Below are 18,554 nucleotides of genomic sequence, written 5' to 3'. Positions count from 1 at the left end.
CACCAGGCTTCCCTGTCCATCACAACTCCCAGAGCTTACTCAAACTCATGTCCATCGAGTCACTGATGCCATCCAGTCATCTCATCCTCTGTCATCCCCTTCTCCTTCTGCCCTCAATCTTCCCCATCATCAGGGTCTTTTCCAATGAGTCAGTTCTTCACATCAGGTGGCCAAAGTATTGGAGTTTCAGCTTCAGCATCAGTCCTTCCAATGAATATTCAGGACTGCTTTTCTTTGGGATGGACTGGTTTGATCTCCTTGCAAGAGACTGTCAAGAATCTTCTCAACACCACAGTTCAAAAGCATCAATTCTTCGGCGCTCAGCTTTCTTTATAGTCCAACTCTCACATCCCTACATGACTACTGGAATTAAAGGAGAATAAATGGGAAGGGTGTGACGTGAGAACCTGCTGATGATTGGTGCGGGAGCTTCAGAGGCAGAGTCTTCTAAGAACTTTCTGTTGATTGGTGGAGTTGCAATGGACCAACCTGTCCATTAATTCTGCCACCATCATCGTCTTCATCATCATCATCGCTATCATCACCAACATGTTCATCAAATAACATATGTTGAGCCTTTGTCATGTGTCCAGAAAACATGCTAAGTTTTACACGTGCTAAGTTTTTACATGTGCTAAGTTTTTACAACAGTCTAAGGAGACAGGTAATATTAACATACCCATGAACATTTGCCATCCTCAGTTGGGAAAACTAAGGTTTGATAATACTAAGTCACGTCCTCTGGGTCAACACAGCCTAGGAGCAGCAAAGCAGAGCTTCAAACCCATGTCCCTTTGACTCCAAACAGTGCAGTACTTAACTATTGTTTTGTATTTATTTAGCAGTTTGTTAGAGGAATACATCGGAGAAGGCAATGGCACCCCACTCCAGTACTCTTGCCTGGAAAATCCCATGGGCAGAGGAGCCTGGTGGGCTGCAGTCCATGGGGTCGCTAAGAGTCCGACACGACTGAGAGACTTCACTTTCACTTTTCACTTTCATGCATTGGAGAAGGCAATGGCAACCCACTCCAGTGTTCTTGCCTGGAGAATCCCAGGGACGGGGGAGCCTGGTGGGCTGCCGTCTATGGGGTCGCACAGAGTCGGACACGACTGAAGCGACTTAGCAGCGGCAGCAGAGGAATACATGGTCTGGGTCTGTCTTTGATGGAATTCACAGGATATTAAGCCGGAGACAGCAATTTGGATGCACAGACTTATTGACAGTATACTGTTAGAAGAAAGGGAGTGAGGAAGCGAGCTAGGGCAGCACAGAACACCAAGACAAGGTGTAGTTTCAGCTGGAATCTAGCCTTAGCCTGATCCCACAGGGAGCTCTGGAGTGTGAATAGCATTGCCTTGCTGCAAGGGAGATGGTTGTTTGTACTCCTAAGCCAGTCGTTGGCTGTGGGATGTTCTGCCACCCCCCAAGGGTGGATATAACCTTCTTGGAAGGGGTGCTCATGAGATATTTGCAGCAAACCACTCACCATCTAAGATCTGACCAAGATCTTAGCTACAGCTGACTACAGCTACCAAAGGACTGATTGGTGGTCCCTGCTCAGCCCCTAACTCATCAAGTGTCCTTGAGTGTACTGCTGGCCCCCTTCTGGACCCCAGCTTCTCCTGGGTAAAGTTCCAAGAACTGGCTTAGCTCTGACAAGTTCTGGCTCTGCAGTCTAGCAACACAGTCACTGCCCCCAGTCTGCAATCTCTGTTTCTGTAACCTGGGAGGAGAGATGGGGCCCCTCGGGTAGTTTCAACAGTGTAAGGCAAGATGTCTGACAGCTTCCCCCACTGAAGCTCTTTATCTCACTTCTCTGCTGTGTTATTTTAAAACTAACATGCCCAGACCTCAGGAGCTCGCCGCCTGCAAGATTTGTGGCTTGTCTGCTCTGTCCTCTCTACAGATTTTAGCGGCAGCTTGCTCTCTGCTTGTTATGAATTTTCTACCAAACCTCAGCCCCAGGAAGTGGGGGATAGGTGTGTTGTGTGTGTCTGCAGGAACACAAAGCCCTGACTGCACCGCACTCTCAGATGCTGCCCCCATTACCACCTCCACCTCTGTGGTTCCAGCTAGTGTCCAGTTGGTTGTCCCAGGAGGACAGGGAGACATCAATTCACTCCTGGGCTTTTGACAGAGAAGAGCCAGGACACAGCAGGGAATGCCCCAGCACAAGGAGGATCTCCAGGGACACTCAGGGGCTCCCCTGACCTCCCTGCTCTTCCCTTTCCAAGAATCCCCTGTCTTGGGCTGTTTGGGAAAAGAGGATGAGAATCAGCAGTAAGGCTGGAGAACAGTGTGATCACTCCCTGGTAAAAGTGCCGCCCCGTGCCAGAAACTAAGTGCTGAGCATGCACTATGCCATTTCATCCTCACAATCATCCCATGAGGTGCCGACAAGTTGTGATTTCACCAGAGAGGGGAAGAGACTTGCCCAGGGTGAGTGCCTAGGCAGAGTCAGTGTGAGAATCCTGGCACCGTGCTCTGGCAGTCCTCCCCAAACAAGCAGCTCGCCCCGCTCTGTGCCATCTTGTTTCCTGCAGGCACAGGTGCCACCTCTCTCTACTTAAGACTTCTCTCTTGGGTCACTTTCATCCCACACAAGAGTTTCTTATGTACCTGCCCCATGACTTCCTCTGAAACTGTGAGCTCCCTGAGGGAAAGACTCGTGTCTGGATCATCTTGAAATGACCCTCCACCAGAAGTAAAGTGATGCTTAGCAGATGAGTGAATGAATGACTAATAAATGAGTGAATAAATGAATAGCTAATGAAGAAATAGACGAATGAATGCATAAACAATAAATGAATCAGTGCACCTAAAGGAATATATTGGAGGAATCAGACGTTTTATGAATATATTTTAAGAGTCAGCCTGCCAGGCTGGGTCACTTCTTATTATTCTGAAACCCCACCAGTATAACGCTCTCAGAGCTCACCTGTGTCCTCAGTTTCCCACCTCACTCTAGCCAGCTGCTCCCAGAAGTTCCAGTCTGCTGGCTTTCAATACCATCTACATGCTGACATCACTCAAGGGCATTTACCCAGCACTAATGTCTTCTCTGGACTCCAGTCTCATGTACCCAACTGCCCACCTGCCGTTGCCACATGGGATGTCTAATCAGCATCTGAAAGTTAACGTGTCCAGAACTGAGCTCTGGGGGCCCTTACACGACACCCGCTTGCCTACAGCTGTCCCTACCCAGTTGTCTGCAGCTTCATCCTCCTCGTTGCTCAGACCGAAACCCTTGGAGTCACCCGTAAGCAGACTTGGTTGTGTGCATGTGTGCTCAGCTGCTCAGTCGTGTCCTACTCGATTTCAACTTCAGTGTGTGTCCAGAATCCAACAGCCTCTCACCATTACCTCATTGATAACACTGATCCTGGCTCTCATCTTCTCTCATGTGGGTTGTTGCAATAATCTCCCCACAGGTCTTCCTGCATTTATCCCAGCTCCCTGGTCATCCTTGCTTAGCAAGCTGCTAGAGAGATCCTTTAAAACCTAAGTCAGATTACATCGCTTTTCTGCTTAGAACCCTCCAATGGCAAGTCACCTCAGAGAAAAAGCCAAGTCCTAGCAATAGCCCAGCAGACCATGATCTGAGACCTCCTCACCCCTTCCCTTGTTCCCTTTGCTCACTCACGTCCAGCCTCAGTGCAGGTAGTGTATTGCAGTCTCAGGGTCTTGGCAATGACTGTGCCCTCTGCCTATTTTGCTCTTTTCCAGGCTCACTCCCTCATCATCTTCAAGTCCTGCTCAAATGTCCCCTTCTCCATGAAACTTTCTCTGTTTTAAAACCACAGCCCTCTCCTGGCAGTAGCATTTCTGGTTTCCCTAATTCTGCTCCATTTTTTTTTTATAGCTCTCATTGTCTTCAAATACTCTCTAAATTTACCGCTTATTTCTGCTTATTTTCTGCTCTCTTCCTCCCTCTGCCCATGCCAGGAGAATGCAAGCTCTACCAGGCAGAGATTTTTTTCTGTCTTATTCTCTGTGTGTGTTTCCAGTGCCTAGAACATGCCTTATACATAGTAGGTGTTCAGTAAATATTTGTTGAATCAGTGGCTGGATGAAGAAAAAGGAAACAGTCCCAGACAGCACCTCCAGGACTTTTTTTCTCTCAGCTGTTGAACAAAGGCTCCTCCTGCTCCAGGCTGAAGGTTTCCTATTAGGGTGAGGACTTCTGCCCTCTTCTCAGCAGATCTTGCTTGCTTGGTGCTTTCTCTAGCAGTAGTCATAATGATGCCCTAAAGGGACTCACCTAGCACAATCACTCCCAGGGCAAGAATCTCTAATCAGCAATTCACCCTCCCTGGAGCAAAGCAAACCCTGTCTGCAGTTTCAGCTGATGGAAAGGTCTTGAAGGTGCCCTGGGCCAGAGCAAGAGGTGTTTGCCTTGTCCATGGTGACACAGCTTGGTAGAACCAAGGTTTGAACCCAGGTCAGTAGAACTGCAGGATCTCTGCACTTGCCCAGCATCACCAAGTAACCCTTTACAATGTGTTCAATGAGAAACAACATTTTGGAATTCAGCCAGTTCCCAAGTTTGGGGCGCCTGCATTTCAGACAGCCCCAAGAAACCAGTCCAATCCCCCTCTCAGCGCTTCGAACCCTCACTAGGCAAGTAGGCAACTGACAGGCCAGCCTGTGAAAGGAGAAGCGATCGGGTGGACTAGGGCTGGGCTGGGGCAGCAGGGGGCCGTGCTCTGTGATGAGAGTTCAAAACCCAGACAGGCTGGGGGCCTGACCTGCTCAGCTGAGCTGGGTAAGAAGTGCTGAGCCGATTTTTCTCCATATGGTTCTTTCATCTTTTGACCTGAACTTGGGAACTGGACAATTTTAGATGTACAGCAGGGCTTACCATGCACACATACACACGTTCACACACTCTCAGCCCTGAGAACTGAACTAAACCATCCTCATCAATTACCTGAGGACAGAGAGTGCTAGAGGGCTGGACTCAGGATCAAGTCCAAAACCTTTGTAAAGTCTACAACCTGGCTACTCAAAGTGTGGTCCGTGGAGCAATAGCATCACCTGGGGATCTTGATAGAGTGCAGATGCTGAATCAGTGGGTCTGGGTTAGGGCCTGAGCTTCGACATTTCTAGCAAATTCACATGCACAGGAAGGCATGAGAAGCAGCTGTCCACATGGCCCGGAAGACTCTAGCCCTGTCTGCCTCCTTAGTCCCAGATCCTGTAATTTTTCTGCTCTCCCACATTCACTGCAGCATTATTTACAGTAGCCAAGACATTGAAACAACCTAAGTTTCCATTACCAGATGAATGGATAAAGACAATGTTACATATATCATATCTATTAATATATCTAATAGATAAAATGGAATTCATTCATAAAAAGGAAGGGAGCCCTGCCATTTGCAACAACATGGATATACCTTGAGGGCATTATGCTAAGTGAAATAAGTCAGCCTCAACTCTTCCATCCTCCACCCCAACTATCTCTTCCAACTTACTGCTTCCCTGCAGTTCTGTGACGTCCATTGCTGTGGCTCGGTACTTGGTCTTTGCACCTGACCGATTCCTATACATCTTTTAGGAAACTTTCCACAGCCATCTCCCCAGGCTGGATTAGGTGCTTCTCTGTGGTCCTCTGAGCTTCTCTCCATTGGAGAACTTACCACATTGTAATCCCCAACTGAGGAATCAATGTTCCTCTTCCAGGTTGGAAACTCCTTGAGGACACAAATAAGTCTTAGTTACTTTGGAGTCCTTAAACTCTAATACCAAGTAGGTGTTCAGTAAACAGCTGCTGAATAAGTGAATGAAATGATGAGGGAAATGCCGGCCTCATAAAACTTCTTTCTTTCTCATTCGGTTCCTGAAGCTGAGCATCGTGGCCCGTGCATCCAGCGATGTCTCCCACGGTGGTGCTCTGGAATCCCTGTCTTCCCCTAAGCTCCTGTGCTTTTTTTCCCAACTGTGAGATCAAAACTCACAAGAGTCACAGCTCCTGCAGATTATCCCCAACGAGGCTTAATTAACCTTGAAAGGGACTTGGTACCAAGACCTCAGGCCAGAATAGTAACAGGATCCAGACCAAAGTTCCAGGAGCCAAGGCACAAATTAGCCAAATCCATCTTGCCCAGGAGCTAGCGTAGTCCCATGATAAGCCTCAGGCTCTCTGGTGGACTCATGAGCTGAGGGTCTTGCACCGTCATTCTCTACTGAAACAAGGAGGCGGTAGCTTTCTGGCTGAGTGCAGAGACAAGGGCAGGTCATTCACAACTCTGGTGGCAAATATAGAACAAGAACCTGGGCATGAACCTTGGATGGGAAGCAACTGCCTTTGCCTCCCCAGGTCTCAATGTCTTCATCTGAGTAATGGGGATAAGTTCATCAAATTGAGCACCTTACCAAGAGCCTTATCAGCATCCATTGAGACACTGGATTTGCAAGTGTTCTACACCCTGGGAGAAGCTATTGGTGGGCTGGGGAAAATAAGTGTCAGAGATGTCCTGAATCTAACGGCCAAGTGCCATTTCTATTTGTATATGTACCTTAAGATACATCTACTTCTCCAAACCCATGAAGCAAATCCCTGTCTTACAGGAAAATTACTAAGATTCACTTTGTGCCCCCACTTATTATCTCCTTATGTTTTCAGAGTGTTTTCCAGATTGCTCTCCTTTTTATCTCAGCTGATTCTCATAAACAAGTAGGGCAGCTTGTGCTCTCACCATTTACTGTCCCTGGGTCTCAGTTTCTCTGTCTGTATAGTGGGCATTCAGAAAACTAAGATCATGGCATCCGGTCCCATCACTTCATGGCAAACAGATGGGGAAACAATGGAAACAGTGACAGACTTTATTTTCTTGGGCTCCAAAATCACTGCAGATGGTGACTGTGGCCATGAAATTAAAAGACACCTGCTCCTGAGAAGAGAAGCTGTGACCAACCTAGACAGCATATTAAAAAGCAGAGACAGTACTTTGCCAACAAAGGTCCATCTAGTCAAAGCTGTGGTTTTTCCAGTAGTCATGTATGGATGTGAGAGTTGGACTGTGAAGAAAGCTGAGCGCCAAAGAATCAATGCTTTTGAACTGTGGTGTTGGAGAAGTCTCTTGAGAGTCCCTTGGACTGCAAGGAGATCAAACCAGTCCATCCTAAAGGAAATCAGTCCTGACTATTCATTGGAAGGACTGATGCTGAAGCTGAACTCCAATATTTTGGCCACCTGATGCAAAGAACTGACTCACTAGGAAAGACCCTGATGCTGGGAAAGATTGAAGGCAGGAGGAAAAGGGGACAACAGAGGATGAGATGGTTGGATGGCATCACTGACTCGATGAACATGAGTTTGAGCAAGCTCCAGGATCAGGTGATAGACACGGAAGCCTGGTGTGTTGCAGTCCATGGGGTCTCAAAGAGTCAAACACAACTGAGCAGCTGAACTAAACTGAGAGTGGGCATGGCCATGCCTGCTCCTGGGTTTCTTTGGAAACTTAAATGAGACAATGCATGAGAAAAGCTTAGCTTGGCATCTGGCACAGAGTAGGTGCTTCATAAATGCCTGCTGTAATTATGATCAAAGGATGTAGAAAAGGGACTTCCCTGGTGGTCCAGTGGTTGAAAGTCTATCTTACAGTGCAGGGTGTGTGAGCCAGGGGAACTAAGATCCCACGTGCCAAGTGGCAACTAAGTGTGTGTGCCACAATTATAGAAGCCTGTGTGCCACACAAAGAGCCCACATGCCACAACTAAGGCCCGATGCAGCCAAATAAATAAAGGACATGAAAAGAGCGCTGGACTAGGACTCAAAAGGCCACAGAGTTCTAACATCTGTCTCCATGTGCTCCTTGTTTCTTGGGACCGCAGTTCCCTCATTCTGCACAGAGATAAGTGGAGGCCGGGATTCTCACTTCCCTCCAACATTGTTTGTGTCTGATTCCCCAAATAGTGTATAACTCAAACTAGCACTCGAGGCTCCTAACCAGGCTGAGTGAGCACTTTGGTGGAGTCACGAGCTTTGATGGGGGAGGCAGCTCAGGAGACTTTTGCAGAAAGTTCAGCCCTCTTATCGGAGGCTGAGAATCTGCTGGTTGCCATGACTACGGATAGCCTCATCTAAGCTCTAGGTCGCTGATTAGCAGGAACCGAGCAGGGAGGCCTTGAGGAATTCAGCACTCAGGGCTCCCTCCCTCCTTCTGTGAAGCGGAGTGCGCCAGCCCTTGACTTCACTGTTTTAGCTGTCCCCTGAAGATCTCACCTTCTTTTAAGTATTTTTTTTAATGCAACATCAAAGGGCAATGTAGTAAAAACAAGGCAGCTGCCGGTACTCCTCAGCAACGATGGAACACAGGATTTTTCTTAAAGCCCTACAAGGATGTAAAGCTGGAAGCAAGGAAGGAAGATGGGTGGGGCCAAGGGGGTGGGCGTGCCAAGGCTGAGGTCTGAGTCCTCTGAAGTGCTTTGTGGCCTCAGACGGGTCCTTCTCCCTGGACCTCTGCTTATTTATATGTGAGGAGAAGTTGCATCTGATCTGTGGTTCTCACATGAGATCGGACATCAGAATTTATTTGTAAATTCCTTCCTTCCTTCATTCAACAAACGTTTCTTGAGCAGGAAGGCACGCTATGCCATGCACTAGATCCTTAGGGACCCAGTGGTGAGAAAAGAGACTAGTTGCCACTCTCAGGAAGCTCACATTCTAGTCCAGAAGACAGTTAGCAAGTAAACATGGGAAATGGTCATTTCAGGTATTCATAGTAATGAGTACTCTGGAGGAGGGAAGGTACAACAAGACTGTGATGGAGGCAGGTGACAAGAAGAGCATGATTGCTTAAAGAAGTCAGGGAGGGCTTCCCTGAGGAGGTGACATTTGAGTGAAAGGAAGGAGCTGGAAGAACAGCATACCAGGTGGAGGAAACAGAAAGAGCAAAGGCCTTGATTAAGGGACCTGTTCCATATGAAGAGTAGCAAGAAGGCCATGTGGCTGGAGCAGAGTAAGGGAAAGGTAGAGGGGTAGAAAATGGGCTGTAGAGTAGGAGAGAGACCAAATCAATCAGAGCTTTTTAATCCCAATTATCACTTTGGATTTACTGACTGAGTAGAAGGCAGAATTGCCTGGGGTGTTTCTTTAAGATACAGGTTCCCACATTTCATCCTTGGACAGTCTGATTTATTATGGCTATGGTGGGACCTAGGAATCTGTATTTTCAACCTTGGGGGCCTCTGAAACTGTGCCAAGTTTAGCAAAGCCTGGTCTACATGCTCTCTGAGTCTCTTTCAGTTTAAAAAAAGCTAAGAGGCAAAGTGTTAGAACACACTGAAAAAAATCTTTAATTTTATATGAGGAAGGAATCCTTTCTTCTTTCCCTCACCACTCCCTGTCAACCTGATAGAATTAATTCTATTCTTTGTTTTGTAATCCCATGTGAAGTACCATGGAATGGAATGGGAGACCAATGCTATTGGGGGAAAAAAAAAATGCTACTACATCAAGGAGTGTCAAGTTATAAACTGTAGCAACTCCATTATACCTCTACTCATCAAACCATTGTCAGGGATTCCCCATCCCTAATTCTGAACAAAGCTGCTGGCAGCGAGGGATGAGGCATTGTCCCTGCCCTTAGCCTTGTCCCCCAGTGCCTGGCAATAGCATCCACCAGCTTTGCCCACACTGGAGATAACCCCTGCCTCTGTTAGCACAAGTCACTGATACCTTCCGCCCGATGCCAGCACTAGTTGTCATTCACTGCCAAACTCATCACATCAACCCTCAGTTTCTGCCTAGGACAAGGTTGCCTCAGGCACATATTTGTGTCTTGGTTTCCTGTAATGCTCCAGAAATGCTCCCCAAATTCCATTCTTGTATGTATGTCCAACTCAAGACTCTTGGGCAATACACATCCATTGATAAGCACACTGATCATTTTTCTAAGGGAAATATGAGGAATAGTAGAAGACATTGATTGAGCCATCTGAGTAGACAGAGATATTGGCTGGGTTATTTCCACCAACTGTTACCATGAAGGGATTAGCTCAAGGCATCTCAAAAAGCTCTTTATAATTTTTTGAAACAGATGAATGTTCTCTTTAGTCAATGCCTTTGCCCTTTCATTTATTCCTTGAACAAATGTTGCTGATTGTTTATCCCACATTTAATCAGCAGCCAAGGATGCTAGTTCTGCTTTCAAAATATAGCAGAATCTAATCACATCTCATCACCGCCATTGCTGCCACCCTGCTCTGGGCCAGGTCTATTGCAATAGTCTCCCTCTCTCTGTCCTTCCCTCCCTTCCTTTGAGTGTCCTGAGCTCAGGGAGTGAACCTTCTGAACATCACCCATCTCGGCCACAGGGGACCCAAAGTTTTTCCCATGACCTATAAAGACCTCATCTCTGATCTCTCCTCTTATCATTCTTACCCCTGCTTGCTGTTTCTTGAGTATGCCGACTGTCTTTGAACTTGATATTCCTTCTGCCTGGAACATACTGCTTACAGGTATGTGTGTAGAAGTTACATATTGCTGAGCAACAAAATACCCCAAATATTTGTGACTTAGAACAACAATTAACAGTTAAGTTTTGCAGTTTCCTTGAATTAGAAGTTTGGCTGGGTGACTAGGTCACTACCTCTCAAACATTAGCCATGTCTGCTGTCTCATCTGATAGCTTGCCGGGGCTGGAGGACTCACTTCCGAGGTGGTTCACTCACATGGCTGGTTGTGCTGGCTGTTGGCAGGAAGTCTCGGTTCTTTGTCATATGGATGTCTCCAAAGGGCTGCTTGAGTGTCCTCAATACATGGCAGCCAACTTCCCTCAAAGTGATCAATCCAAGAGGAAGAGGCAGAAGTTACCTTCATGACTTAGTCTTGAAAGTCACACATCATCACTTTTACTTCATTCTGTTCATTCAACTTGAGTCACTAGCCCATCCAGTATCCTAGGGGAGGGAAATTAGGCTCCCTAATTGATGGTATGAATGTCAAAAATTTGTGAACACATTTTAAAGCCAACACAAACTACAAGGTTAGTCCTGGTCCTTCAAGTATCCACCCTGTTACTTCCTAAGAAAGGCTCTCCATGATTATTTTGCTGTTCTTTTTGTTTAGTTGTTAAGTAATGTCCAAATCTTCTGTGACCCGTTGGACTGTAGCCTGCCAGGTTCCTCTGTCCATGGGATTTCCCAGGCAAGAACACTGGAGCAGGTTGCCATTTCCTATGCCAGGGGATCTTCCCAAACCAGGGATTAAACCCACATCTCCTGCTTTGGCAAGCAGACTCTTTACCAATGAGCCACCAGGGAAGCTCCCTCCATGATTACCCGATATTAAATAACAGTCACCCCTCTCACTTTTCTAGGCCCTTTACACTGATTCATTCTCTCTATAATTTATTACTGATGAATAAGCCATATTATTACTTGCTTGTGCATTTATTACCTGCTTTTCCATGTATAATCCAAACTCTGTGATCTCTGGGAACACCTGTGTCTTGTTCACTACATCCCCACACTTAAAACTGGCCCAGAGACACTGCAGGCACCCAGGGAATCAGAGCTGATGAATTTTAGGTTAGCCTCAGCTAGGACAAGAATGGCAAGAGGCAAACCTTGCTGGAGGCTGGGCAGGAATTGCAAGCTTTGAGTTTGAAAAGAGCCAGGACAGCATTCCACACAGATAGACCAGAGGGAACAAAGACATAGAAATGGAACCCTCATCATGGGGGAAAAGTGGAGTTCTGGAAGCATGGAATTGACGGTGAGAAGGGCTGGGTAGACCCCACTAGAATCCCCATCTTTCCTGGGCTTGAAGCATCTCCTAGCTCCGCTTCTAAAGATGCACTGAGAAGCGGCTGACAGAGATGGATGTGTTTTGCTGCCCTCCCTTCAATACTGCCAGGCTTGGCCTGCGCTCCTGGCAGCCCCAAGGAGCAGGGGGGCTTATCAGATGCATTTATCCTGAGTCATAAAACCAATCTTGATGCAATGGCTGCAGAAGCTCGATGCAGGAGAGATGCTAATACCTTTGATCAATGCTTGACCTGGGATCTGCAGGCAGGGCAGGCAGGCAGGGAGGGCAGCAAGCATGCTTGCTGGATGTTGCTAGATCCACCTGTGGCTCTCAGACTGCTGACTCTTCCTGGTTAGGAGCCAGGAGATTTGAGTGACAGCCCCTTCAGAGACTGAGTAGGCAATTTCTTTTCCTTCTCTGGGACTCAGAGAAGGAGGTGGGACACAGGTCATCTTCCTATGCAGTTTGGACCTCATCTCAGAGGCAGAGGGGAGAGCTTCAAGCCTTCATTGGAACTGCTATCCCAAATGGGTGAGCTCCCACCTGCTAAGGACAGCAGATAGGAGGCTTGGTTCACAGAGAGGTAAAGGAAAATGGAAATGACGCATTTTAGGCCTTTCCTGTTTGTTTATATTATCTTATTTTATCTTCACAACAACTCAATGATATATGGACTGATATTATCCTCTATTTTATAGCTGAGATATAAACTCAGCTATATACTGAGATATATAATTCAGAGAGGTTGAGCAACTAATCCAAGATTCTATAGTTACTAAATGGTGAAGATAGTGTTTGAATTAAGGTATCTCTGTGCTACACACAGATAAGATAGAAAAATGGGATAGAAATGGCAAAAGAGAGTTTAAACTAATCCTGTCTTGCTTTTGGCCTCAGAATAAGTCTTGAGGAAGGAAGTAAAATGCTGATTCCCAGCCCTTCCCTGTGATTAAGTCAGGATAGCCTGCTGCTGCTGCTAAGTCGCTTCAGTCATGTCCGACTCTGTGCGACCCCATAGACGGCAGCCCACCAGGCTCCCCTGTCCCTGGGATTCTCCAGGCAAGAACACTGGAGTGGGTTGCCAAGCCTAAGCAGTAACAAATAAGCCCCTAAACCTCAGTGGCTTAATCTAACTAAGGCTTATTTCTGTCATGCAAAGTCTAATGTGATCCAGGCATCTCTCTTCCCATCCAGTAGCTTCACTGTTTGAAAGGTGTGGCCTCGAAAGTCACTGTAACAGAGGGAAAGAGAGAGCTGGAGATGGCACACAGATCTGACTGCCTCAAACTAGAAACAATATATATCACCCCTTCCTCGGAGACCATTGACCCCTGATGATATTTATGACCCCAACTTAACTCCAAGGGAAATCAGACATCTGTGCATGCTTGATGAACATTAAGAATCTCTGTTATATCCTAATGCGTTTGCCTCCTTCTTTCTTCCTCTATAGGACAGAACCCCAGAGCAGCCCCATGGTCCCAGCTCAGGATGGACCCTCGGAAAAGCTGAGCCAGCATTTGGCCTCCAAGGTCTTGGGCACCAACAGCTGGGACAGAGGCAAAGCCTGCAGGGAGCCCAGTCCCACCAGAGCACGCAGGTGAGACTCTGCCCCATCCCCCTCTCTGATCTAACGTGGAAGTTCAAGTTGAGGCTGAAAAAACGAAGTTTATTTCTCTGACCACTCTTCCCCTCTGTCTCTTGCAAGTTCCTCTTTGAGATCCTTAAATCAAATCAAAACCCATTTGAGAATTAATTGAAAGCTATGAGTACTAAGAACACCCTCGTAATTCTGTGTACCATTTCAGAAGATTCGTAGACTCCCGAGGCTAGTGAACAGGTGTCTAAGTAGTTAAATATTTACCCCCTATGATTTTTATTTTTAACCTGCTAAGAGTGAGTCTCTTGAAGATATAGCTGTATAATTTTTGTTGACTGGCAATGCAGAGACGTTAACATGTATTCTAATTACTTATATCATTTTTTTTTTCTACTAACTGTAAATACCAGATTCTTAGAATGGAATTAATTATGGCAGCATTTTTTGATGTTTTATAAAGAGTTAAGTAACTTCCAAAAGATCAGCCACACAAACAAGTTTGAGAAAGCAGCTGGTTTTGTGGGAAAGCTCTCAGGACAGTAATCACACAGGCCTCGATTCATATCCCCCTCAGACACTTCCTAACTGTGCAGCCTTGAGCAAGGCAGTTCAGCTTTCTGAGCCTGATTTTCTTTGCCTGTAGAATGAGACAGTAAAAACCATAACACCTTCAAAGTGCTTTTGTTAGTATCAAAGTATATAAAACATTTGGTGCATAGTAAGTGAATATACAGTAGCTGTGTTATTACTAATAATGACAATAATATTCTTATTAATATTCTCTTTTCCCAGTGAGGTTCAGCGGGGTTGGCCTGTTTCAATTCCCAAGCAGTTTTTCATCCAGAACCATATCTTTTTGCCGTGGGATGGATACTGCTTTAAAAAAAAATCCCTGGAGCCTGCCCCAATTATAAAAGGAGATAACTTGACTTCATTTAACTGCAGCCTGAGCATTTGAATTTAATTGAACAGGAAATAATTATTCCTGAGGAGTGGAGGTTTTTGAGGTTCTGTGAAGTGATATGAGATATGTATCTCGTTACATTAGACCTTGGCAAATATACTTTTAATAATCAGCTGCTACTTAACCTACCTTTTGCCTCACATTTAATTTCCAGCAGGAACTACAGACACGATGTACTGGGGAGGGAGGATGCTGAACTGCCGATTAATTATTTAAAAACTGATTTATTTACCACGGTGAGCCATTTGCAAATTCAATAATAAATCTATTAAGGAGCAGTTAACCTCTATAGCTCTGTTTTAAATAATCAATTGGTGTTTGGGTAACGTAGAGCATCTGTCTCATTAGGTCAGCATTGGCTCCTTATTTGAGGCATTTAACCTGAAGTGCAACCAAATCAGCCATGAGGTGGTGATTAGGTATTCACTGTGGGTCCTTCACCCTCCCAGGAACTGGATCATCTCTCAGCTACAACAGCACCAGTTGGCGGCTCGGGGAACCCTGGGTCCTCTAACGCCTTGTTCTATGTTCTCCTCAGTGCCTCCCACAGCAAAGACTTGACGCCACTACCTTCCTCCAGGGGGAAGAAAAAAAAGAAGAAAGCTACGCGGAAGAAGAGAAGGAGGTGAGGGCTGCAAGGGGCCACGAAACCCTGAAGATGGAGGAAGGGACAAAAGGGTTCTTGAGTTAGGCAGTGACTCCTCTGGGATTCAGATCCCCCCTTTGCCTCTTAACTTGCTGTGTGGCCTTGGGCAAGTCACTTCACCTCTCTGAGCCTGTTTCCATTTCTATAAAATGGTAGAAATACCTACTTCTTGGGGTTTTGTGAGTATTAGACAAGAAAGTTGACGTGGAAGCAGCTGTCACAGCGTCTAGCACATAGTAAATGATAGTTAATATGAAGCCTGACCGTGACCATTAGTATTTACTTCTTTATGTATTTTTGGAGAACTCACTTCATGTAAGTGCCATGCCAGGCACTTTGATCTCACATAGTTCTAGTTGTTTTTCTTGTGATGAGAAATCTTAAGATCTAATCTTTTAGCAACTTTCAAATGCACAGTATTGACTCTAGTCATCATGACTTCTTTCTTTCATAGTTATTACCCCCATTTTAGAATGAGAAAATAAAGGCTCAGAGAGGAGGTGACAGAACCTACAGACACTTGATTCTAGGCTCCTCAATTGCTTCTGCCACTACAAAAATGCCAAGGATAATTGACTTTATATTGTTTTCCAGCTATTGACTCTTTTGTACCATATGAATTTTTTTCTATACACAATACTTTTACTTTTTTTGCATTTAAAATTGTTTTCAGGCTTTCTTCTAGGCTGTAAATCCCTACAATAAAAGCAGGTTCAGTGTTCCAGACCCCAAGGGGTGGTCAGAGAGTTGTTTCTTATATGACCTCAGTTCAGTCGCTCAGTTGTGTCTGACTCTTTGCAACCCTATGGACTGCAGCATGCCAGGCTTCCCTGTCCATCATCAACTCCCGGAGCTTGCTCAAACTCACGTCCATCGAGTCGTTGATGCCATCCAACCATCTCATCCTCTGTCATCCCCTTCTCCTCCTGCCTTCAATCTTTCCCAGCATCAGGGTCTTTTCCAATGAGTCAGTTCTTCACATCAGGTGGCCAAAGTATTGGAGTTTCAGCTTGAGCATTAGTCCTTCCAGTGAATATTCAGGACTGATTTCCTTTAGGATTGACTGGTTTGATCTCCTTGCAGTCCATGGGACTCTCAAGAGTCTTCTCCAACACCACAGTTCAAAAGCATCGATTCTTCAGCACTCAGCTTTATTTATGGTCCAACTCTCACATCCATACATGACTATTGCAAAAATGACAGTTTTGACTAGATGGACCTTTGTCGGCTAAGTAATGTCTCTGCTTTTTAATATGTTGGTCACAGCTTTTCTTCCAAGGAGCAAGCATCTTTTAATTTCATGGCTGCAGTCACCATCTGCAGTGATTTTGGAGCCCAAGAAGATAAAGTCTGTCACTGTTTCCATTGTTTCCCCATCTATTTGTCATGAAGTGATGGGATCGGATGCCGTGATCTTAGTCTTTTGAATGTTTAGTTTTAAGCCAGTTTTTCCACTCTCCTCTTTCACTTTCATCAAGACGCTCTTTGGTTCTTGTTCCTTAGAGAGGCAAGTTAAAAAACCTCGGAGGCAGTATTTGAAGAAGCCTCCAGGGGGCAGCAGAGAGCAGAATCTGGATGCCTTGGGCCCCAACTCCATGTTTTCAGGGGCTCTGTTTCCTTCACCCTTCTTTAGCCTAGTTCTAAGTGGTGAGGCCCAAAGAGGACCCAGAGGGTAATGTGAATGAAGACCTGAGTTCCAGCCATTCTATGGTGGGGTAGAATTGGGGTAAGTGGCCTGAGCTTCCTGATTTTAGGAATGGGCAGGAGAACATGTCAAAGAAGGAAGCCAAAAAAAGAAGGAAGCCACAGGGATTAGGCTTCAGTCGTTCATCCCTTCATTCATTCAGTGTGTTGGGGGACAGGTGCTCTGATTCCCTAAGTCAGATTGTTTTTCAACCCTACATCTCCACCTGCAGACATGTTTTATTTGACCTGCAAATTGTTTTTTGTCTTTTAAATTAATGGCCATTGTTTTAAAACCAGGAGATTTCATACGAAAATATGTTCTCTGACAGCTACTATTGAAAAGGCAAGTGCTTTAGAAGCCCAGGCCTGCATTCCTACCTGAGACCTTCAGCTAATCTGAAAAGAAGCCATCCCCCTAGGTCAGGCGCTCCCTGGCTTACCGCAGGCCCCACCACTCCCTACCATCTACCCCCCAACCTGCTGCATCCATTTAAGCTGTCTGTTGGCATTGAGTTTGCAACTCCAGATACGTTTCAACCTTGGTATTTCATCAGTGGGAGAATAGGAAACTTAGAGCGAGCAGTGACATGCCTGAGGTGACTTGTGAATTAATGGGGGAGTCAAGTCACCTGAACCTCAGCCTGGAATCATAGTCATGATTCTAGGGCATCTCTGTTTCCTGGGTAACCCCTTTTGGCAAGGACCCATGCTGAGAACATCCTGGCAAGATGTCCTGCAGAAGTTTGGTCTGACCAGGGAGACAACAGGGTGGGGCAGAGGAGAGGCCTTTAAAGCATACACAGCTTGGGGAAGGGCAGCAGACAAAAATAAATATTGTGGTCCCACCAGGAGGGCAGCTATGGGGTGATGTAGTGATTAAGAACAAAGCCCCTGGGATCAGAGAGGCTTCAATTTGAATCTCAGCTCACTCACTTCTTCGCTGTATTTAGGCAACTGTCTTTAGGCAAGTCACTTCACCTCTCTGAATCTCACTTGCTTTGTCTGAAAAAGGAAGGTAGCAATTATACCTACCTAAGAAGTATGTAGAAGGATTAAATGGAATAATACATATAATACATATAAAACATGCAATAACATTTAAGACAAAGTATCATCCTTGATATGTGTTCCTGGAAGAGCTGAGGCTGTGTCTGGGAACTGGAGAAAGGACCGATCCTGGCCCTCAAAGCCTCCGTCTCAAGCATGTCTTCTCTCCACGGCAGGTCCCCATCTTATAGCCCATCACCTGTCAAGAAGAAGAAGAAGAAAAGTTCCAAGAAACATAAGCGACACAGGTACTGTCCTTCCTCTTCTGCACACAGGGATGCCTCGGGTGGGGTTGAGGTGGGAGCGACAGTGGACGACACTGAAAGGTCACTTGGAGGCTTATCATTTCATTAATGAAAAATACTCACCTGTGTATGGTCTTGTGTTTGTAAGTTGTATAACTTGAGACTCCTGTTGCAAAGACCAGAGACCTACTAACACCAACTCGGGCCTGTGGGGGATTTTTTCTAAGGAGACCAGCCAGGTCTCAGTGAAGCGCTGGAACCAAAGCTGACGCAACCCAAGCCCAATTCCAGGGTGCACACGGGGGCGCACAGACCCTGTACCCTGTTCCCGTCTCTTCCTGTCGTAGGCCCGATCACAAGAAGATACTGAATCTCTCTTGTTATTCTAAATTCCCATGGAGAGGCCTTTCTGATAGATCCAGCTGTGTCCTAGAGAATGGGATCATGTGAAACATCGCTTCAGGATTGTCCATGTTTTGGACATACCTGTAGACAACTACTTGTGGACTATACTTAAGAGGCATTAGTAACTGAACGCACATTCCCAAGGGCTTCCCAGGTGGCTCAGTGGTAAAGAATCCACCTGCCAATGCAGGAGCCACAGA

At 46.0% G+C, this 18,554-nt stretch overlaps 1 protein-coding gene across 1 annotated transcript in view; it reads left to right on the top strand.

Annotated features, from left to right (window-relative positions):
- SRRM4 (serine/arginine repetitive matrix 4) overlaps positions 1-18,554 on the top strand; it is a 172,349-nt gene that overhangs the window by 113,931 nt on the left and 39,864 nt on the right. The window contains exons 2-4 of the mRNA XM_019977446.2: positions 13,215-13,361; positions 14,864-14,950; positions 17,881-17,952. Coding sequence (XP_019833005.2) covers positions 13,215-13,361; positions 14,864-14,950; positions 17,881-17,952 — 306 coding nt within the window. The remainder of the gene's footprint in view (positions 1-13,214; positions 13,362-14,863; positions 14,951-17,880; positions 17,953-18,554) is intronic.

Source organism: Bos indicus, chromosome 17 (genome assembly GCF_029378745.1).
Source record: "Bos indicus isolate NIAB-ARS_2022 breed Sahiwal x Tharparkar chromosome 17, NIAB-ARS_B.indTharparkar_mat_pri_1.0, whole genome shotgun sequence".
Taxonomy (NCBI): domain Eukaryota; kingdom Metazoa; phylum Chordata; class Mammalia; order Artiodactyla; family Bovidae; genus Bos; species Bos indicus.
The sequence above is the reverse complement of the archived record's forward strand: the minus strand, read 5'-3'. Positions and strand labels throughout refer to the sequence as shown.